The 22,581-nt window shown below is 54.6% G+C and overlaps 1 protein-coding gene across 14 annotated transcripts; it reads right to left on the reverse strand.

The window, feature by feature from the left end:
• Nucleotides 1-2,562: 2,562 nt before the first annotated feature.
• Nucleotides 2,563-22,013, reverse strand: DNAJB12 (DnaJ heat shock protein family (Hsp40) member B12). Of its 14 annotated transcripts, none has more exons than XM_060126767.1 (10): nucleotides 21,781-22,010; nucleotides 13,761-13,941; nucleotides 12,405-12,550; nucleotides 10,146-10,331; nucleotides 9,946-10,025; nucleotides 7,761-7,870; nucleotides 6,100-6,272; nucleotides 5,377-5,474; nucleotides 4,156-4,201; nucleotides 2,563-3,082 (listed from the first exon to the last, which is right to left on the reverse strand). In XM_060126767.1, the coding sequence occupies exons 1-9, from the start codon at nucleotides 21,911-21,913 to the stop codon at nucleotides 4,172-4,174; spliced, it is 1,137 nt and encodes a 378-aa protein (XP_059982750.1). In that variant the 5' UTR covers nucleotides 21,914-22,010; the 3' UTR covers nucleotides 2,563-3,082; nucleotides 4,156-4,171. The 14 variants fall into 14 exon arrangements, 8 of the variants coding, with proteins under 8 accessions (XP_059982750.1, XP_059982749.1, XP_059982753.1 ...); XM_060126766.1 differs by having other exon boundaries at nucleotides 2,563-3,119; XR_009536178.1 differs by lacking the exon at nucleotides 6,100-6,272 and having other exon boundaries at nucleotides 5,324-5,474; nucleotides 21,781-22,013.
• Between the last annotated feature and the right edge of the window lie 568 nt (nucleotides 22,014-22,581).

Here is a 22,581-nt window from a genome sequence, read left to right on the forward strand (position 1 = left end):
CTGGCCTTACAGGGCTGTCTCTGAGGGCAGGGCCCAGCACCAAGAAAGGCTCAGACACGCTTGCTGAATGCTGAACAGAGTGGACAGGGGACAGCCAGGATTCGGGAGGCTCAGGGTCTCTTGTTCATTCATTCCCAGTGAAGTTCTTTCTCTGCCCAAGGCCACTGGGTGTACCTTGTGAGGTGAAAATTATAGATTGGGGACCTGGCATACGCATTGTTCCCTGAATGCGGTCCCTCCTGTACTTACCCAGCTTCAGGACTTTGCCCACACTGTCCCCTCTAGCCAGAGGACTCACCCCACCCGAGGCTCTGCCCACACTCTCACCTCCTTCACAGATGCCAGTTTCTTTACCGAGAGTCCCCAGCCAGAGCCGCTCGCACCTCCACGCTCCCAGGTTTGTTGCCGTCACAGTCCTCTGCCCACTGGGGTCTGCTGAACGCCGGTTCACCTACCCAGCTGGTAGTTCCTCCAGGGCAGCCCGAGTCTCAGCCACCTTTGTGGTTTCGGTGTCTGGAGTGGGATTTGACACCCAGTTAGTGCTCAGTTAATCTTTGACTGAGAATGAATAACAACACTTAAATAGATCTTCCTATGTACCGGACTGTTTTTTTTAAAGTGTGTATATGTGATAACTTTTACTCCTCAAAATAACCCAGTGAAGTAGGTGGTTTTATTACCTGCATTTTGAAGATGAGGCCACTGAGACAGAGGGAGCTTAAGTGACACACCTAAGACCACCCAGCTAGTCCGTGGATCAGCCCAGGAGGCAGCTGGGCTGTGGGGTCCACACTAACACCCAACTGATCCACCACACTGCCTCTGGGGTGACTCCAGCTCAGGGAAGCCGCCCTGCATAGCAGGGTGGACGCCTTTGTCATTGCCTGGAGAGAGAGTGCATGGCTCATAAGGGCAGCCCGGCCCCAGCTCCAGCCCCTCAGATTAAGTCCATTTCCTTAGTGTGGTCTTTCCCCCCTTCCCCACCCTTCTGAACTCAGGACTCCTGACACTCTACTTGGCACGAGTGGGTTTGATCCCCTCGAGGACAGCAAATGTTTTCAGAATGATTGCTCTGCCACATAGACCCCAAAGATATGCACAGCTTCATGGAGACCCTTGGGCATCACCTTCCCTACCCCAGACCTCAGTTTCCTGCTCTGGGAAATGGGCAGACTTGCTCAAATCACATGGTGTGACCTTTGGTAAGGATTCTGAGCTGCTCCAGAGCCGACACCGTGTCAAGTCTATTTACCCGAATCTGTCTGTGCGCCTGCCCTCACCAACCAGGTGACCCTGCCCAGGGAACTCGGGGCAGGGATGAGGTTACAGTCAGGCTGGGGTGTGTGTTCCTTGCCCCTTGGAGCAGTTCCTTTCTCGAGACCTGGGGGCAGCCTGGGACAAGGAGATAAGCTGGCTGATCCCAGGAGCCTGGATGGACTAGGCGCTTGTTTTGCCACCTGACAGTGGGTGGGGACGCTTGTCAAAGGCTCTTTTTTGCAGCAAACAGTCGACGGCGTCTGTCCCACCCCTTTTGGCTCACGGAGCCACACAGCCGAGGGCAGGGGGTTCGGGTGGGTTAATGGGGGCGGCTGGCAACGCCCCTGCCAAGTGCAGCCAACAAGTGGCAGCTCGCAGACCAGGCTGGGCAGGCTGCAGTGACCCGGGTGGGGGCAGCCAATGAGCTCCCGGGCTGCAGTGGCACCACTGGGCAGCCTGCCTGTCTTTGGCTGGAGCAGCAGCAGGAGGGGCCTGGGGCCACCAGTCAGGGCTGCTGTGCCCTGTCTCTGGGAGGCCCGGGCAGATCTGCTGCTCCATTCACGTAAAGCCCTACTTGGGCTGCCATATTTCGAGCTTCTCCAGCCCTCTGGGGGAGGAGGGTGGCTGGGAAGGCTGTGCAGCCAGAGACGGAAAGAAACTTGGAGAACTTTTCCCTTGCCCTGGGCCAGGGTGGGCTCGAGCTCCGGGCTGGGGAGAAGGGAAATCTGCTGGGCTCACAGCAGGCCTGATGGAATCAGAGGGATGGAAGGGAGGGAGCAGGACCAAGGGGAGGCAGGGGCTGTGATCGTGGCCCGGGCTACCCACCCTGGACTGGCGTCAGGGACCCCAGGGCCCTGGCCTAATTGAGCCTCTTACCCTTTGCGGGGATGGAGTCAGCCCTGGAACAACACTTGTGACTGAAGCGGCTGTCAGCTGGGGTGAGGGGACATTCAGGCTTGCCACCAAAACTCCCGGTGGTATGGGCTGGAGTCAGCAGCAACAGGTGCTTGTGCCCTGCTCCCCAGGCAGCTCAACCCCCTTGCTCAACACAGACCCACCAAGGCCAACCAATCACATAATAAACATATATTTATCGATATACAATTTCAGAATTCTATTTCAAGAAATACAGCTTCTCAGTGGATCCATTAGGATCTATGTTCTTATTGCACATGGCTCAGCCCGTCTAGGGACATCTACTGAGACCAGAGGGTTGGGGTGGTGGGAGCCGAGCACCAGGGCCACCACGGGCAGGGCGCTCTCACCCACATCCAGTTCTGAGCATCTCTTTGGGCAGGGGGTGGGGGTGGGGCGGGGGGGGCAGGGCGCTTCATCACAGGGCAGGACCTTGTTTAAAAACCGTATTTGACATTTCTCCTCAACCAAGCTCCTTTTCCCAGCAAGAATCCTATTTGTTGGGGGACTTTTATAAAAAGAGCGAAGAAAAGCTCTGGGAGGGTAGTGATCCCCTCCTGGCTGGCAGCTTGGGGTAGTAAGGCTTTGGAGGATGGCAGGCTCAATGACACACCCACCACCAGAGGAAAATTTGGGAAAAACGGTAATTCCAAAAGGCCCAGTATAAACTGTGGGAATAAATAAAACCTCCCTCCCTTGCCCTGGCAGCAACTGCTGTTTGGAGAAAAATCCTCATTTGAGGGTGACCATAAGAAAACCCTTCTGGTTCAGGTGCATCCTTTATCCAACGTGCAAGAGAAGGCCGGGTGGCATCATGTCCACGGAGGGTAGAGACAGAGGCGCCCACGGTCATGGACTTTCTTCAGGAGTCGGCTTCTGCCCCAGCGTCCTGGGCCCCACGTGGTTGACTCTGGGAGGAAAAGCCTTCTGGAGTCCTTGGTACATGGCTTAGGAAAAACCAGTAGCAACAATGGGGCTGTGCCCTGGGGCACCTATAAGGCAAAACTCACATAGGGACTAAGCGGGGAGGTGGTCAGGCAGAACCTGGCTCCCCTCTCCAACACTGCTGCTCTCAGTGGCAGTGGGGGCAGGGGGGTCCCGGGCACCAGGACAAAACAAAGCGCCCACCTGAGCTGGCCAAACTTGCGGTGGGTGGTCTCATCCCCACAGGCCATCTGGGGCCTCTACCATGACTCAATACTGACCTGGCATCTGGCCCCAGGAGTCCTTTCTTCCCCCGCAGCCTGCTCCCCTCCAGTTTAACCATACAGCTGGCAACCTTCCAAGTTCTCTGTAGATTTATGCTATCATGATTACTGCTGCCATCAAAAACAGGCTGGGGTTGAGGGGAACGTTAAAAGCTGTGGCCCAACTTTCCTCATGCTGTCAGCTACGGCTAATGTCTAGCCTTTGAAGGACCAGGCTGCCTTCCCCAAACAGGCTTTGTTTTCTAAAACAGGGAAGAAATCAACTCAACAACCAAATCCCTGCATAGTTTAAAAAGTAGACTATATCTCTATATATCTCTATATCTTTATATGTGTTATTTACATATAAATAGATACATACATATACACGCATCTATAAATTACATTCTACAGAGTTCTCTTTCCTCCTCCTCTCTATCCTTGGCCAACACCTCTGATTACCTCCACTGAGGTGACTGGTGGTAGCTCCTGGGAGGGGGGAAGAAAGGCAGTTGGGTGCCCCCTCCCCAGCCCTTCCTACAGACATTTGCTGCAAGTTTTACATTCTACTTTCGTTGTCATGGTTTCTGTATCCTAGGAGAGAGCCGATGAGAAGCCTGAGCTTCTGCCAGCCCTGGGAGGAAGGGAAGCAGCCCCATGTCAGGTTTTCCTGTCTGTCCTAACAGCTTTCTGCAGTTACTGGGTGAGAGAGAGGGCAGTTGTGCAGCGTCCGGCCTCCAATTCCATTTTAATTTTTTTTCTTTTTTTGTCTTTCCTTAAATATACAGTTCGTCACCTTGGCTCAGTGCATGTCACCACAAATTCTCCAGGGATTTCATAGTCTGGGGAGGAGAGTGGTAACAGTTAGCTTGGCAGTTACGTGCCCCAGAGCCTCCAGCTCAGCCCACACTAACAAGCCAACTCCTTGGCCCTGTCCGGCGCCGCCCACCTCAGCCCCTGCCCCGTCGCCCTCCTGCAGCCTGTTTCTCTCTCCCAGAGGCACCAGCAAACGGCCTCTAAGCAGAGTCTGTAGCTGGATCCCTGCTGAAGGGACACAGGCAGAGGAGGGGGTGGGCAAGCGGACCAACACAAAAAAGAACCATTAGCGGCTCTGCCCACACTCCTCTGGACTTGGTCCAAGCTGTCCCCTCTGGCAAATGCTGGGAACAGAGCCTGCTATCCACACACAGGGGTAAAGGAGGCGGGGAGCCTGCGACCAGCACCTTTTTTCCCCACTCATTCTGTGCTAAGGGTTCTCTGTTCCTTCGACCCTGAACTCATGACCTTCTGTTCCCTTCTTCTGACCACAGGTGAGAGGCCTGGGCGGGCCGGATGCCTGCGGCTTCCAGGTGCAGTGGCGTTAAGAGTGCCTCTGACCCCACCAGACAAGGACCAGTCTGGGGGCACGCACCCCTCCTGCTCCCAGCCTGTCGGCTCCCCCCCGGGGCGCTGTCTGGCTGCCCAACCACCTTGTTCCATTTCCTCCTGCCTGGAAGGACAGGGGAAGAGGAAGGGCTCTCGGCCCACCCGTTCCCATGTGGTTCATCCTGGTGTCAGCAGGGGAGTGTCGGGGGGGCTTTCGGGGGCCCAGTAATACTCGGCAGCCTAAATCCCAGGGCACAGATAATAGTCTGCTGCACTTGGGAAAGGGCCATGGGGGACTGGATGGCTGAAGTAGACCAAGGAGGCATGAGTGGCCCTCAGCAGCAGCCTTGGGCACCCCACAGCTCCAGAGTCAGCAAGCAGGGTAGGGTGCTGTGGAGGAGCACTGAAGGGCACTAAAACTGCAGTTTCCCAGCACACCCCAGAGCTGTCCCAACTCTGCAGGCTGGAGGCCAGGCTGGGGACAGGGAAACCGTGCCACGATCACAGGCTCCCTCCCTCCCTCCTCCCACCCTCCTCTGCCTCATGACCAAGGCCAGAGCTGCCAGGAGTTGCAGGGCAGAGGAGGCCCTGGCTCATACTTGGACCTCGGTGGCAGGCGGGCCCAGGACTATCCATGCAGGGAGGCCTGCACCTCTGACAGTCGGTTACAGCTCGGGGTGCCCATCTTCTGTGCTTTGTGGTACATGTCTGCGTCGCCAAAGTAGCGGGCCCGGTACAGCAAGCCTTCCTCTGCAAAGCAATGTGGCAGGGTTAGGGCAACCTCTAAGGCTGCTACGATGCCTGCTTGGCCTTTTCGGGAGGGGAAAGGTAGTTACAGGCCCAGGAGCTGGGGCAGAGCTGGCTTCCCTTAGGGTAGACCCTGGAGAAGGAAATATGGTCCCACCTTGGGAGCAGAATAGAGGCCCCTTTCTACAGAGTATAGGTGAGGCCAGCCAAAGAGAGAACCTGTTATTCTGGTGAGACGGCCCCAGGGTCCCACGGATAGATCCAGATGCCCAATCGGTGGGTGGGGAGGAGAAATGTTCCAATCTCTCTCTACATACTTACCTGCGGCAGCCAAACAACAGGCTGATTGCAGTGATTTACCGGAAGCTGGAGGACATCTCCAGGTGGCTCCTGGCTCCCAGCCCCAGGGAAACACAGGGGTGGAGGCCGGTTCTTGGCTAGGACATGGCTGGCGCAGGGCAGTGCCAGGTGCTGCGCCCACAGATCACTGGGGGAGCAGGGCTTTTTCCTTCCCTGCTCTCAAGCTTTGTGCCCCCAAACACACACACACACACACACACACACACACACACACACACACACACTCTCTCTCTCTCACGCGCACACACACACACACACACACACTCACTTTGCTGCTTCTCCTTCCAACAGTTGTTTCGGAGATTGGCAATATAATCGTCTTCCACATTCCGTTCAACCATTTTGAGGCTGGAGCCTGTGTACTCCTCAGAGAACGTGTCTGCCACGTAGTAAACGACGTTCAGGTGGTCAGTGACTCGCCTGTGGACGTGGCCCACCGACCTGGCCAGAAACAGACCAGGCACAAAGTGGGCTTGGGTCCCTAGGCCCAGGGCAGCTCTAGGGATGAGTGGGGCTCCCAACAGGAGGCGCCACACAGGCCACAGGAGCAGCTGCTTCCTTCCCAAACTAGAGCAGGAACTCCACGCTACCCAAATGAGGGTGTGGAGAAAAGGCAGGGGGTCCCTCCCGTATGAGCGGCACAGACTATGGCAAGGCCTTCCTCAGGCTCTCTGCTTACCACACCGCTGCTGGGGCTTCTGTGGAGAAGCCCCTCTCTGGGAGGGCCTGGTCAGGTAAGGAGGGAACCCGGAGCGAACACAGGCTCCACCTCTAACGAGCTGTGTGACCTGAGCTCCCTGTGCCTCCATTCCCTCATTCATCCCCTAAGCCAATCGTTGCTAAGGGCCTGCCTGTGTATCCAGGAGCTCCCAGTATAGAGTGAAGAGTCTCAGGAACAAAATGACAGGAAGGATTCCAAGGAGTTGTATCCTTCCATCTCTTGGATTCTATCTTCCAGCTCCAACTGCAGGCTCTGCAGGCTCAGGGAAGAGCCTCAACATGCAGACAGGAGTTAGTGCTCTGGTGAGAACAGCCCCTGTCTGCCCATTCTTGCCTCTCAGCTCTCAGGCTGCAGAGAAAAAGGCTGGCATCAGGCCACAGAGCGCCTGTGCCTGCTGGTGTGGGTCCAGTGGACCGACTCTGCTCCCTGCTGGCTGAGAGGGATCCTGCCAGGCTCCCAGGCAGAGCCAGGCCACTAGATGGGAGCAGAGGGCTTCCAGCAATAGAAGCTGAGCACCAGCTCTGTATCAGATCCTGGGCCAGGTGCTGGAAATAAATGAGGGGAGCTGACGCTTTAAAAGGGCAAATAACTTGCCCAAGTTCACTATCGGTGGTTGAGACCATATAGTCATTCAACAAATGTTGTCAAGCATTTCTAATGAGCCTGGCATTTTATGTGTATTACTCATTTATTTTTCATAAGCAGGTAGATGTTATTATTCTTCCCATTTTATAAATGAGGAAACCAGGGCTCAGAGAAGTTATGTAACTACTCCAGGGTCACACAGCTGCTTAGTTAGTAGAGGAGCTGGGATTCAAAGCCACCCTTGCTCTGACTCTAGAGCCCCTGTTCTTCCCATGGCCCCAGGGCCCCCAACCAGAATGGAAGAGAAGTGGTTCTTATTTCAAGGCTTGCAGATAAGATCGGGAGAGTGTCATGCAGCCTGTGAAATCATATGCAAACCAGGTGTATGTGCAGTGTTCTCGGGAAAAGATCTGCAGGTTTCATTGCATTTTCTTAGGGTACTGTGATCCTTACAAGATCAAGAACCTCAGCTTAACAGGGAAAGTCTGGATTCTAATCATCTTTCTGCATTTTGATCAAGAACCTGCAGGACGAGGATGGGAAGGAAGGCCCCTGATGGGGGCTGAGACTCAAAGGCCCCTGTCTACCCACCATCCCGCCTCACCCCAGCTGCAGGTACTCACGGTCTCAGGCTGAGGCTGTAGGGTGGACTGGAAACCATGAGCTGGCTGAGAGCTGACACGAGGATCAGGATGAGGATGGGCATCAGCTGGACAAACACCCCCAGCCCACCCTGGAGGGAAGAGCCAACGGTCACCCAAGCTGGACCTGGGTGGGGGGCAACGCTGGCGGCAAACGCCTCCAGCTCCCCCAGCACAATGGAGTCCAGGTGGTGGCAGCCAGCTGCCATGCAGATAGGCCATGACGCCGCTCCCTCCCTTTCCCTCCCACGGGTCCCCAAAATACAGAAACTCCTCTACCTGCCAGTTTCCCCAGATAAAAACAAAGCAGCAACTGGGGTTAAATGCTGGGGTGGGAGGTGGGTACACGTATTTACTTGTGAGAGAATACCAAAAAAAAAAGCGAACAGAAGTGTCTGCCTTCAGGGCTTCCCTGGTGGCGCAGTGGTTGAGTCTGCCTGCCGATGCAGGGGACACGGTTCGTGCCCCGGTCCGGGAAGATCCCACATACTGCGGAGCGGCTGGGCCCGTGAGCCATGGCCGCTGAGCCTGCGCGTCCGGAGCCTGTGCTCCGCAACGGGAGAGGCCACAACACTGAAAGGCTCGCGTACCGCAAAAAAAACAAAAAACAAACAAACAAAAAAAGTGTCTGCCTCCAGACACTTGGGAGGCAGGGCTGGAGGGAGACCTTCCCTATATACACCCTTCTGAATTCTGAACCATATGACTATATTACCAATTTAAAAACTGCCAGTTAAGAAATTATAAATAAAAAAATTTGTTCACTGTGTAATAATCTGTGATTTAAAAAACTCTTCTGTGTGTTAAATACACACAAAATAAAAGTTTAAAACATGGATAAAAACAGAAGGCCACGTTATCAGAGCAAAAGAGAATCCCTCTGCCTGGCATAATTTTAAATATTCTGCAACTGTCCGCAGTATTTTAATCTTAGCTAACTGCTTTAATTTTAGTCAGCCAGCTGGTCTTATAATCTGTGGCATTCAAAATATGTTTGATGCACTGTCTTGTTATAGTTTTGTATACATTTTTTCTAATAAATTTTATTTATTTATTTATTGGCTGCGTTGGGTCTTTGTTGCTGGGCACGGGCTTTTTCTAGTTGTGGTGAGCAGGGGCTACTCTTTGTTGCGGTGCGTAGGCTTCTCATTGCAGTGGCTTCTCTTGTTGCGGAGCACGGGCTCTAGGTGCGTGGGCTTCAGTAGTTGTGGCACACGGGCTCAGTAGTTGTGGCTCGCGGGCTCTAGAGCACAGGCTCAGTAATTGTGGCGCACGGGCTTAGTTGCCTTGTGGCATGTGGGATCTTCCTGGACCAGAGATTGAACCCGTGTCCCCTGCACTGGCAGGCAGACTCTTAACCACTGTACCACCAGGGAAGTCCCTGTATACATTTTTAAAGAGTGCTGTAAAGAAGCAAGAAGAGCCAGCCCTATGTTGTCATGCTTTCAATTCTATCATTAAGTTTAACTTTCCGTTGCTTGGAAAATGTCACTTAGGACTTAACCAAATTGACCGGGACTTCCCTGGTGGTGCAGTGGTTAAGAATCCGCCGTCAATGCAGGGAACATGGGTTCACACCCTGGTCCCGGAAGATCCCACATGCCGCAGAGCAGCTAAGCCCGTGCACCACAGCTACTGAGCCTGCGCTCTAGAGCTGGTGTGCCACAACTACTGAAGCCCCCGCACCTAGGGCCCATGCTCTGCAACAAGAGAAGCCACCGCAATGAGAAGCCCGCACGCCGCAACGAAGAGTAGCCCCCGCTCGCAGCAACTAGAGAAAGCCTGTGCACAGCAACAAAGACCCAATGCAGCCAAAAATGAATAAAATTAAATCTTAAAAAAAGGAAAAAACCCCAAAAGAACAAATGGACCTCACAAAGGCCATTCACACTGGAACCTGCCTGCAGGTAGAGAAATTTCTGCATTACGTTCCCCAGCAGAGGCCATGAAACCCCCACTCTGGCCGTGGGTGCTGGGCAGTATGGTTCCCTCTGGTGTCCCTCAGCAGGATGGCACGGGGGGGCCAAGATGGCTTCCTGGCTTAAGTTCTGGGGGCACTGCTGCCGCAGAGTGTCAGCGAGGGGTATCACTCCCCAGCCCAGGGCCCATCCCCTCGGGTGTCACCTGGCACCCTCCCCATCCCCTCCCCAGCGCTCTCCTCACTCACATCACCCTGGTTCTCCCTGCGGTCCTGCCTTTGATGGTACGTGTAGCGCATGCGGCCGTTGCTATAGACATGGACGTTACCTGGAGGGTCAGAGGGACTGAGTCAGGAGTGGGGCTGCTGGGAACGGGAGAGGCTGGCATCCAGTCTCCCACCATCACCAACAGGGAGGCCTGGCTGTGGGGACAGCGGGGGGGACTTACTAGATGGGAAGCCACCTCCAAAGAACATGTTGAAGAGGTCTTCAGGGGAGATGTCAGCTTCAAAGCCGCGGTGGAAGTCCCCGTGCCCATGGCCGTGCCGGGCTGCCTGGCTCTTGTCATCGCCGAACTGGTCATACTGCTTCCTTTTCTCTGGGTTGCTAAGTACTGCGTATGCTGTGCCAATGGCTAGAAAGGAGGTAGAAAGGTCAGGCCCCAGGATGCTGGGGGTGCGGCTGGAGGCGCCTGTGGCAGCCAAGCACTCACTTCCTTCAGGTACTCAAGTGCTGCTCTAGGAAGCAGGAGTCCTAGGGGCCAGCAGGAAGTCTGGCTGTTGAGCAAGAGGGGGCGGGTGGGGGACATGCAGGAATACCTCTACATGAATGCGGGCAGCCTGGGCCGGGTGGAGGATTAATGCTAAGGCTCCTTGCTCTCCACCTCGCGATGACGGTCCGATTTTTTCTACACGCCAGGCCCTTTATGGGCATTATCCTTCTTACTCCTAACAGCCCATCTCCATTTTACCAATGAGAAAACTGAGGCTCAGAGAGGTGTAGTGTCAGCTCACGCAGGTCTGATGCTGCAGAGCCAGGAATCAAACCCAGGTGTGTCTTGCTTCAAGTCGGCTCTCTGACTTTATGAAAACCACCAAAACGCCCCCACCTCATCACTCTCTCTTGGGGTGTCCAGTGGGATGGGGCACCCCCTTTCTGGAGGGTATGTAATCTTGAAGTCATAGCATGACATGAGGGCTGCACAAACATGTGGTGTGCTGCTGTAAACTGGAGAGCAGCAGGAACTCCCAGGAGGGGCCACGTCCCCCGGCTCACCACTGCTGGCGGTGTGGCAGGGCGAGCCCTGTCTTCCCTGGGGTCCAGGTCCCAGCTGCTCTTCCTTGGCCCAGCCCAGGGGCCTCCCCATTAGAGCCCCCGAGGTGGGAGGCCTGTGCCCCGAAGGCCCCAGCTCCGAGCCCTCCTTCGTCTCTTGCTCCTTCGCCAGCGGCCCACTCTCTCAAAGGAGGAGGTCAAAGCTGCATCTCTTCATAACCTGCAACCCCTGAGAATAAGGAGAATGTTCCTCCTCTTCCCATTGTGACAGGCCCCGAGGCCAGGTGTGGTCTCTCAGTGCCTGTAGTGCAGGGCTGCAGGCAGAGGTCAGGGCTGGAGAAACATTAACCACAGCTACCCTGCCTCCCCAGTCCCATTCTCCTTCTTCCCCTGGGGCTGGCGGACCAGCAGTGGGGGAAGATGCCTGCAGACTGCCTCACTGGGGACCAACCCCAAGCAGCCTGCAATGGAGCACCTGGGGCAGCGCTGTGAGACGGCACACTGGGTCTTGGGGTCTGCTCTGCCGCAGACTCCCCATCTGGCTGTGGTCCCAGCCCCCGTACTGCACAGCACCCTGCTTGGGCCAGACAGGGCTAGTCACCACGCCATCGCCCAGAGGGAGTGAGCCTAAGATCCTGAAGGTCCCACAGAGGACAAGGTAGGTGTGAGAGAGGAGATGCCTGTGGAGCTGCAGCGCCCAGCAACTCAGGGCTGGCACAGAGCCCGCACGTGTGCCTGATTTGTTCAGTGAAAATATAAATGATTAAAGGGCAGCTTATCATTTCAGCCAGAACTGAAGCACCCACCCCAGAACCAACAGACCCTGAGGCCAGAGAGACTTTCACGTCCCCCCAGGGCAGGCCCTAGGCTGTGTGTGGTGTGAGAGGGAGGGTGTGTGTGTGTAAAGAGGCCGGGGTGGGTTGGCCATGGCTGCTGGTGCTGAGGAGGCCAAGCTCTGACTCAGGGCCACCTAGTTTCTCAGCACAGGGAAACTATTACCAAGATCCCAGGATGAGGACGTGAACACGGGTGAGTCAGGAGGCCTGCTTCTGCCCCTCAATCACCATGTGACCTTGGAGAAGACACCTGGCCTCTCTTGCCTCAGCTCCCCGCCTGTAACCCCCGGGGATTGAGAGGCAACGAGAGTGGCGCCATCTGTGCTCTGACAGACCATGTGGCTGGAGGCGGCTACTAGGACCTTCTTCCCAGGAAGCAGCTCCTGAGCTGGGAGGACCTGAGCGACTTCCCAAGGCCATTTCCTGGAAAAGCCCCTTCTCCCTCCCTCCCCCATCCCTCCCTCCCTCCCTCCTTCCCTCCTTCCCTCCCTCCCTCCCTCCCCCCTCCCCCTCTCTCCCTCCTCCCCTCCCTCCCCCCTCCCCCCCCCAAGGACAGGCGATCAGAACACCCAAACACTAGGGAACCAGGGCCGGCTCACCTTTGAAAGCTTCAGTGGCGCCAGGCGCACGGTTCTTGTCAGGGTGGAACTTGAGGGCCAGTCTGCGGTAGGCCTTCTTCAGGTCCTCATCTGAGGCCCCTCTGCTCACCCCCAGGATCTCGTAGTAATCTTTACATTGCTTGACCCTAGAGAAGAGAGTGGAGCTTGGTGGGGGACCTCTACGTGGAGAAACACGTAGGGGAGGTGTGGCGGGCGAGGAAAGAGTAGTGTGGGTGCACAGCTCTGAGCAGGCTTGGGGACCAGCAGGACAGGCCCAGTAGAGACAGCAAGAATACACTCAGGATTTAAGAGGGGACAGTCGCTGTTTTTGCCAGGCCAGGAACCATTTCCCTGAGCTAACAGCACCCTCACTGCAGGCAACCACAGAAGGACTGTCAGTGTCCGTGCATCAGGGGCTTCTGCCCAAGGGCAGGTGTGTTCCAGGCTCTGCCAGCTCTACTCTCCTGGCTATCCGAGTCTGAGGGGGTAACAGAGAGGCCAGACACGGCAGGTGTCTGTTCACCCCATCTCAGGGCCCTGAAGAGATGCTGTTTCTCTTTCACTAATTCTTATTCCTGGGCTCCCTGGAGAACCCCTGACTCTTGGCCCACAATCAGTTTCTATTGCTTATAACCCATGGGCTTGTCTGGTCAAAATCCTGTCTGGTCAGAAAGATGTAAATTTGGCAAATGCTTTTATGGCAAACTATAGTCACGCTGGGTCACACAGAGGCTGAACCCCAGGCCTGAAGCCTGCCAATGTCTTCAGTAGCAGCCAGGACCATGTGGGAATGACTGCAGAGGGATTCCCGAGGCTGGCTGGTAGGGAGGCCTCAGGAGAAATGGGAGGAGTAGCTATGCCTGAGAAGCCTTGGCTGGACCTCTCAGCCTGGTAGTGAGCTGCTCTGTGCAGGGTCGGCCCAAGCCTCGGAGGGATAACCGTCTCCTGTCTCCACTCTACCCAACACAGGCTCTGATCTGAAAGGGCCTTTGTTGGGGGCAGGAGTGTGGGTTGTGGGAGTATCTGGAGGGGAGACCAGGCCTCATCTCTGACAAACAGGGCTGTGTAACGAGGCCCAGGACCTGCTGGCCAGTGGCAGAGGAAGCCGGCAGCGTCAGCATTTCCAGCCTCTGCTGTGGGTTGTCTTGGCGGGAGGAACAGTGGAGCCCTGAGGCCGGCACTCCAGAGCCTTGTGGGAGACAAGGAGAGGGTCTGGTGAGCTCGACTTCTTGAACCTCCTCCAGCCTTAAGACCCTCCCAGGTGAGGTGGATGACAGGCTGCAGGAAGCCTTCTCTAGAGTTGAAAATGTCCCAACACACCAGGCTCTGGCCCCTGCCTGCCGCCCAGCCCTCTACCTTTTCACGGCCGCTACTTGTTCGGCAGTGTAGCCTTTGGTGCTCTCTCCTCCTCCGGCTTCACCGTTGGCCGAGGGGGTGCCGGCCCCACCTGCTTTCCTATGGGTCGCCTGGGTTGCCTCTGTGGGTTGTGGTTGGTCGCTGGCCGACTGTGGTTTCTGGTTGAGGGACTCGATCAGGGCTGTGCAAAAGCAAGGAAACTATTCAGGGCTCCTCCTCCAGCAAGGCCATGTGCAATGGCTGAGGGACTGCCTGGCCCTGGGAGATCCCGGGACCCCCGCATCCCACCCAGTCTTTTTCCCAACGAAGGTCGCTCCTTCCCTGACTTGGGCCTGTGGAGGGCTAACGGGATAGTTGCCTGCTCTCTTAGGATCCACAGTTCTTAGGGTATAGATCTTTTTTTTTTTTTGCGGTACGCGGGCCTCTCACCGTTGTGGCCTCTCCCGTTGCGGAGCACAGGCTCCGGACGTGCAGGATCAGCGGCCATGGCTCACGGGCCCAGCCACTCCGCGGTATGTGGGATCTTCCTGGACCGGGGCACGAACCCGTGTCCCCTGCATCAGCAGGCAGACTCTCAACCACCAGGGAAGCCCGGGTATAGATCATTTTTAAACTCAGCATAAAAATAAACCATTAACGCTTTAGGTTTTTAAAATCCCAAAGTAATGTGTTTAATAGCCACCTTCCATTGAGTGAGAAGATGGGCAAAGTACTCTGTAATGGGGATTCCACTTAGCAGGACCATCTGAGTCAGCTGGGATTGGTCGGAAGGCTTCCTGGAGAAGGCTTCCTCTCCCTTAGCCATGGAGAGGAATGGGGGGGCAGTGATTCTGCCCCAGAGGGCCAGGGGTGGTGTGAGACTCAGGACTAACATCTGCTGTGCTCACTGCTTGCTATTGCTCACCTTTTCCAAATGGCTGGCCACATCAAATGTCCTACTTCAATGTTCATAGTCTATACAGGGCCTTAGCTGTCACCCTCAGAGAGGGTCACAGTTATTCAAACCCAAGTCCTTGGTGCCTGCCGACTCAATGAGGAAAGGCCTATATCTCTGGCAGGAGTCCCCTGTGCCCATTTATTACAGGCACAAAACCAGCTCTGAGCCCCCTAGTCATGCCTGGGGTACAGCGCCCTGGGAAACCAGGCATCTGGACCACTGCAGGGACCCAGGACACCTCTGTGCAGAGGAAGGATGGCAGCACAGTCTGGATGGTCATCAGCTTCCTTCTCAAATGTGCCAGGTGCTTGTGGGGCTCCAGGCACCGTGCTGGGTGTCAGACACTCTCTACTGCGATGCATGTGGGTTTCACCCAAAGCCTGGAGCAGGGCTCGCTGAGAGCAGAGCACTGGGGCTCAAGTGGACCACTGTGTCCTGAGCCACCGCTGTAAATTCACGTGTCCTCACTGAGTCAGCAGCTGGGAAATCCCAATACAGAGGCTGACAGGTGAGCCTGCCCTGCATGATGGGGTGGAGAGGCCCCTGTAGCAAAGCCTGAGAAGGCACTCAGAGAGGAGCGAGTGATGAGTGCTCACTGAGTCAGCAGGCCTGGACACGGTGCTCTGCATGTATTCACCCATTTAATCTTTTTTTTTTTTGCGGTACACGGGCCTCTCACTGTTGTGGCCTCTCCCACTGCGAAGCACAGGTTCCGGACGCGCGGGCTCAGCGGTCATGGGTCAGCGGTCATGGGTCAGCCGTCATGGCTCACGGGCCCAGCCGCTCCGCGGCATGTGGGATCTTCCCGGACTGCGGCACGAACCCGTGTCCCCTGCATCGGCAGGCGGACTCTCAACCACTGCACCACCAGGGAAGCCCACACCCATTTAATCTTGATAGTGACTTTAGAGCTGGGTCTTATTACTGCCATCCCTGTTGTAAGGGAGGAGCTGCGTTTGATCACCTTGCCTGTGGCTATACAAGATGAGTAGCAGCACTTAAATTCCAGGATGTCCAGCTCCTGAAACCATGCTCTTGACTACGTTGCTATCCCAGAACACACGAGCCTGGCAGGGGGAGCCCCTTCCAGCACAGCTGTTCCAAGAGAGAAGTTCATTCACAAAGACCCAGGTTTCAAATCTCAGCTCAGCCACTTCCTAACACTGACCCTGGCTGATCTGTGAAATTGCTCTGAATCTCGCTTTCCTCACAGTAGATAAGGATGAAATGAGATGTGTATAAGCACCTGGCACAAAGACTGACAGAGAGTAAAAGTTTGAAATGAGGGGCTGCTAATACTGTGACCTGGGCTGATGAACTGGCTGGCCAGGGAGGTGAGGGGACCCAAGGTGTGGGCGCTGGGGAGCTGCAAGTCTTAGGAGGGCGAAGTCTCAGCACCCAGCTGGCTTTGGACCCAGTTGTAACCGTGAGACGTCAGGCCGTCCCAGGCTCCAGGTCTATGCCAGGCACCAAGGAAATGGCAAAGGAAGAAACCAACAGGTAAAGCGATGCTGATCAAGATGGCACTGAGGGAGGAGCTGGTTTGCTGGTTTCCTAGGGCTTTTAAAGAAGCTGTTTATTTCGATTTCTCTGGAAGCCCCAGTGGTCCAGGCTGATGCCCTAAGGACAACGTGACCAGCCATTCCGTTGCTGTAGGTGCACAGGAGCATCAGCCAGGAGATGGGATGGACTCTCTCCAGTACCTTTCAGGGAAGAGTCTGGAAGCTTTTTAGGCAGTTACACGGAATCAGCCCCTCTAATTTCCCTACACTGCAGAAAGAGAGCCTAAAGGGGAATGGATGTGCTCTGGGTCACACAGAACGTTCCTATTTGAGGTGGCAGTTCAACATTTCTGGTTGTCGACAATTGTCTCTCTTGTGGCCTGGACATCCCCTCTGCTAGGCCCCGAATGTGACCGCCTCGTCCTGTCTCACTGTTACATCCTTCATGGCACAGTGGCTGACAGACAAAGTAACAAAAGAGTAGGAGACAGAATAGCTTAATGTGGCGATGGAGTTAGACAGACATGACTGGGTTCAAATCCTGACTCTGCCGCTTCCCAGTAAAGCTGGCAGACATTTAAAAAGAAGGGAAATTGGTGGAAGAGACCAAAGCTGGGGTGGGAGCAGTAGCAGCTCAGGTAGATGTGAGAGCATTTCTACGGCCAAAGCTACTAGGGGAGGCCCCTCCTCAAACCCAGACTGGAGAGTCAGACTGCTCGCTTCAAACCTGGCCTGCCACTTGCTATCAGAGTCACCTTGGACAAGTTAACTTAGCTTCTCCATGTAAAACTATCTTCCTCAAGAAACTTGCAAGAGTAAATCAGTAAATGAGTGAATGCTTACAAAGAACTGAGCACAATGCCCAACAAACACTGTGTCATCTGTTACTGTAACTTCATCTCCAGGTGTCTCCATGTACCTGCAGTGCCCAAGCTAAGTGAGGAGAGGGAGGCTGGATTAGGGAAAGAGCCTGGGAGTGGGGGTGGACAGTCTGGGGCCTTTGCTAATTAGCCACATGGCCTTGTCAAGTTATCTAATTCCTCAGTGAAGACACAGTCCCTGCCCTCACAGAGTTGTTCAGGGGGGTTAGTAAGATTCTATGAAATAAGGTAAATGGAAGGACTGATCGCACAATGGGGGGTGTGCTCAGTCCTTCAACAGACAGCCCCACCCTGGACCTTGCCAGCCCTGGTACATCCCTCATTCCTGGACCCTGAATGCCAAACTCTCTCAGCTACCAATCCTCCCTTCTCCCGTGCGCTGGCCTTCCTGACTTAGCCTGGACCCCAGAGCCAGCCATTGCATAGAACCTTGGGCAGCCTTTGGCATGGACCTGGAGTCTGGGACGGCCTGACATCTCACGGTTACAACTAGGTCCAAAGCCTGCTGAGTGCTGAGACTTTACCTTCCGAAGCCCTGAGTTCCCCAGTGCCCCACCTTGGGATCCCTTACCTCCCTGGCCAGCCTGCTCCCGTGGCTGGCCAGTTCATCAGCCCAGATCACAATATTACCAGCTGCTCATTCTGAACTGTGTCAGTCTCTGTGCCAGGTGCTTCCACTGAATCTGAGGCAGCCGAGCTGTCCTCCATGGCTAACCCTCACTTTGTACGCTGGGGAAATTGAGGTCTGCAGATGTTCTCATCAGCTCCCTGGAAAACACAGTGCCTTCCATCATTGCCTGCAGTGAAGCCAAGGGCTACCAGGCTGCAGGGGCTGGATAGAAACTCTCAGAAAGGGACAGACTGGCCCCCTGCCCTGTGACTTCCCAGCTCAGGGCCCTGCTACACCTGTCCAGCCCTCGGTGCCTCCCCACCCCACCTCCTGCGGCAGAGTTTCAAGTCCCCTCACATCCTTTCACTGTGAGGTCCCCTGACCCTTTGAGGTTTCTCTGAGCCTCCTCTCACCCCAGCCCTCCGCCTGTCCTTCCACTTCTCCAAGACCAATCTTCCCCCATGCTATTGCCCCTCTCCCCTTCATTTCTCGACCTGCCCTTTTCCCACGTGGCCTCTGCAGCAACTGACAGTGCTGCTCACAGCCTCCCTGACACATGGCTCCGTGGCTCCCTGGCCACTGCCCTCTCCTGGGACCGCCTCTTCCTGCTGTTGCTCTAGCTCACTCTCCTGCTTCCTCTGTCTCTGCCTATTGCCTAAGGGCAGATGTGGCAATGGTTGTGCCTGCAGCAGCCTCTGCTACACGCGTCACACTTTCCCACAGTGACCTCAGCCAGGCGCAACTCCAATGAGCTCCATCCAGCTGATGACAGCAGACTTTCACCTGGAATCGGGAGCTCTCTCCTGAGCTCCAAGCTGACAGCTTCTTTGGAACATCCCACAGGCACCTTGCACTCTGCCCATCTCTTCCCACCCATGTTCTTCAGCCTTGGTTTCTTCCTGGTCACACAGGCTTGAATTCTGAGTCCCTATTTCTCCTCAGCATCCTTCTCTCACAGAAGGCTCGGTACCTTTCCTCCAGTGACTTTATCCTGATCCATGCTGCCTTATCTCAAGTCCTCGTAACTCCTAACCCACACAAGGTAAGTGTCTCCCAACAGGTTTCTGCCTTGAGTCTCTCTTCCCACTCATTAACCCTTTATGCTGTTCTCTATTTTTTTTTAATAAATTTATTTATTTGTTTGTTTGTTTTTTATTTTTGGCTGTGTTGGGTCTTTGTTGCTCTGTGTGGGCTTTTCTAGTTGTGGTGAGCAGGGGCTACTCTTTGTTGCAGTAGGCGGGCGTCTCATTGTCGTGGCTTCTCTTGCTGCGGAGCACGTGCTCTAGGCACACGGGCTTCAGTAGTTGTGGCACGCAGGCTCAGGAGTTGTGGCTTGCGGGTTCTAGAGCACAGGCTCAGTAGTTGTGGTGCACGGCTTAGCTGCTCTGTGGCATGTGGGATCTTCCCGGAGCAGGGCTCGAACCCGTGTCCCCTGCATTGGCAGGCAGATTCTTAACCACTGCGCCACCAGGGAAGCCCCTATGCTGTTCTCTTTTTAAGAACAGTACCCTTATCTTCCTCCTGCTATCAAAAACTTCAGTAGTTTTTCCATTAACTACAGAAAAAAGTGAAAATATCCTGGCATGGCAGGAAAGAATTCCCACCATCTGGCTCCATCCTATTTTCCAACCATAGTCCTCTGTGCACTCAAATTACTACCGCCACAGCCTCCACATCTTGTTAAACTCAATCCCTTCTCCCACACCTCTTACAACTTGCAGCCTCCATGTCTTTTTCCCCCGTATGCCCTTCTCAAGTCTCCTACCTTCCTCCAAAGTGCAGTTCAAATGCGGCCTCCCATCCTACTCCCTGAAGCCTTCCCTCGCTGTGATCTACAATTATTTTATGTCCCCGTCATGATACTGCTTATAGTGTATCCTCCACACCGCCCCCGGCCCCCATACTCCCCTCCACCTCAGCAGACTGAACTCATGGAGGGAAGGGACTGGATTTTTCACATCCATCTTTAAGTTCTCAGCATCTAACACTGTGCTTAATTTTTGTTTAATCACAGCTCTTGTTTTATGGTTTGCAATATTACGTTTTCTGTAACTCTGTCTCCTTCACTAGATTGGAAACTCCTTAAGGTGAACAATCATGTCTTACCAATCTTGTTATTACCACTTAGCAACAAGCAGAGACTTTACAAATGAAAGAAAAGAAAGAAGTCTTTGCATTAAATGCATATCCGGAATGAGTTCAAACTTTAAACATCAAGTGTAGACAACTACCTAATATTTTTTAACCAAGCTTTCCCCATCTCAAGCCCAAATTACCCCCACATCCTTGTCAGCTCAGTGCAGGGCTGCAGATGGCACAAGGTGAAGTTCACAGAGAATCACGAGCCATATACTCTTTTCAGAATAACATGAATATGACAAATATGCAGCAGGTCGCTCTTCTGCCTGAGCAAATTCCAGTACTTGTGCCCCAGAAGGACACCCATCCAAGCACCTGAACTGGACGAGGGGGCTTGCTGACAGAAGAGCTCCACAGGCCATGTTGTTACCATCCTTTCTTGGCTGCCTGTTTCTGAACCCTTGAAGTATCAGAGTCAGAACGCTGAGAGCTGGAAGCCCCCCCTGCCCCATATAGAGGGCTCCCCTTTTACAGAGTGTGATTTCACAGAAAAGTTCCTTGAGCAGGTTACCTCAGGAGTCCTGGAAAATACAGACTGAAACTCTCTCTAAGGCAAACAGGCCAAAGATCAACCCGCAGAATCAGGAGGGAGAAAAATTCAGGCATTCCAGGCTGCCTCTTCCACCACTATTACCCTTTCTCAATTGCATAACGCAGGTAAGAAGGGTTGGAAGGCTGACTGCTGCTGTTCAGTTTCACTTCATTCCTTTACTAAACATGCAGAGAGTCACAGAACTTTCCAATTTCTAGCTGTGTAATCCGGGTAAGTCCCTGGCCTCTGAGGTATTTCCTCATCTATAGAACAAAGATAATGATCTTTGCTCTGCCTCCCTGATAGGGCAGGCTCAAGAGAGAAAATGCACTGAAAGAGCTCTCTAAACTGAAAAGCACTATGGGTATGATTGTTATTCACATTATCTGTGCCAACCCTCTAATTTTCCAGTTGAGGAAACCCAAGCTCAGAAAGATCACATGGTAGCAGTTAGGATGAGAACCCGGGTCTTCTGAGTACCTGCTACACGCCACTTTACTAAGTGGTAATTGCAGGCGCAAACTCTGTATGTTTAATGGACAACCTCTTTCTCCCCTCCAGCGTGTATGAAGAAAAACTCCAAAGAAGACTTAGGTTAAAGAAAAAAAGGGTTCCTGGGTAGAGGAAGGTGATCAGTAGTAGAGACAACCTCACTATTCCCTCTCTGGTTTGGAAACAGTCTAGGGCCGCTTAGCAGCCTGTGGCTGTCCAGCCGTCCGTATGGCCGGCCATTGATGGACTCTTGGGGGCGAGGGTGGGTGGGGGAGGGTAAGGCCATCGCTCTGAGTCTCGCAAGCGGGAGAAGAGTCTCCAGGAGGGAGTGAAGAGCCCGGTCTCAGGACAGACGCTCCAAGGTGGTGTGTGGAATGTGAAAAAGGCAGGCTCTAGTTTGGGGAGGGTGGTCCCTGGCCCTCGCCCGGAGACGTGCGAGGGAGTGAAGATATGGAGATGCCTTTTCAGGCCGTCCGAAGGTCGGAAGTCCTCTTTCCCTCTATAGAACTCATTCTCTCCTTCAGAGGAGTTATCTTTATTTTCCTGAACTATAATATTTCTCAGGCCGGCAACTGGCCTTGGGCCACCGAAAGGCCCCTTGGGAAAAGTAGTTTCGGTTTCTCTTCCACGTAAGTTCCTTTCGCCCCGTCTGCCAGCGCCTCTCATTCTTGGGAACTCCAAATCTCAGAGCGTTCTGCAAGCACCTGGAAATCTGAAGTCGCTGTCGCCCCTGTCATCAGGTGTCCAGCATCCCGGAGAGGCGTGGGAGCCAAAGACTACACCTCCCGGCGGCCACCGCGCGTCTCAGTGCGCAGGCGTAGCCGCGCCTCGCCACCCCTCCCCCTCCTCCAACTGCTGTCGGTCCGTTCCCGTATTCCCCCCATCAGTTCTAATGTCCCCTCCGTGTCTCCGGCACCTCACACTCACCGCGAACTCGCGGCGTCGGGTACAGCCGCTGCGCCTTCTCCAGGAAGCGGAGCGCCCGGTCAGGCTGGTTGCTCTGGATGGCCTTGAGGGCGATGCTAATACAGCGCTCGGCTTCATCCTTGTTGGATTCCATGGCGGAACCAGAGCGCGGAACCAGGGAGGGGGAGGCCGGGAGAGCGAAAGGCTGAGCCAGCACCCGGCGCGTCGCGGGGCAGGCGGTCGCAGGGTGATGACATAAACACTCCGCCCCGCCTTTTCCGAGATTTGAGCGAGGGCGGAGGCGCTACCGTATGTCTTCTAAGAGGGGGACGTCAAAGTGAGGCGCTAAGGGTGCAAGACCACATTCCTGGAGTCCAAGGGGGCATATTCGGAGGTCTTAAAGTTTTGTATGCTTGCGCGTTCTTGGCAGTAACTCTATGCGTTTGAGACGAATGTCTTTTATTTATTCATTCAACAGATATTTATTGAGTACCCACTATTTGCCCTGCTAGGTATGCCGTAGGTGAACAAAACAAAGCCCCTGCCCTCATGGAGCTTACATTCTAGTGTGTGTAGTGGGGTGGGGAGACGTCCAATAAAGAGATATATCCAAGCAGTGATTGGCGCTTCCCTGGTGGCGCAGTGGTTGAGAGTCCGCCTGCCGATGGAAGGAACACGGCTTCGTGGCCCGGTCCAGGAAAATCCCACATGCCATGGAGCGGCTAGGCCCGTGAGCCACGGCCGCTGAGCCTGCGCGTCCGGAGCCTGTGCTCCGCAACGGGAGAGGCCGCAACAGTGAGAAGCCCGCGTAACGCAAAAAAA

Source organism: Lagenorhynchus albirostris, chromosome 16 (genome assembly GCF_949774975.1).
Source record: "Lagenorhynchus albirostris chromosome 16, mLagAlb1.1, whole genome shotgun sequence".
NCBI lineage: Eukaryota > Metazoa > Chordata > Mammalia > Artiodactyla > Delphinidae > Lagenorhynchus > Lagenorhynchus albirostris.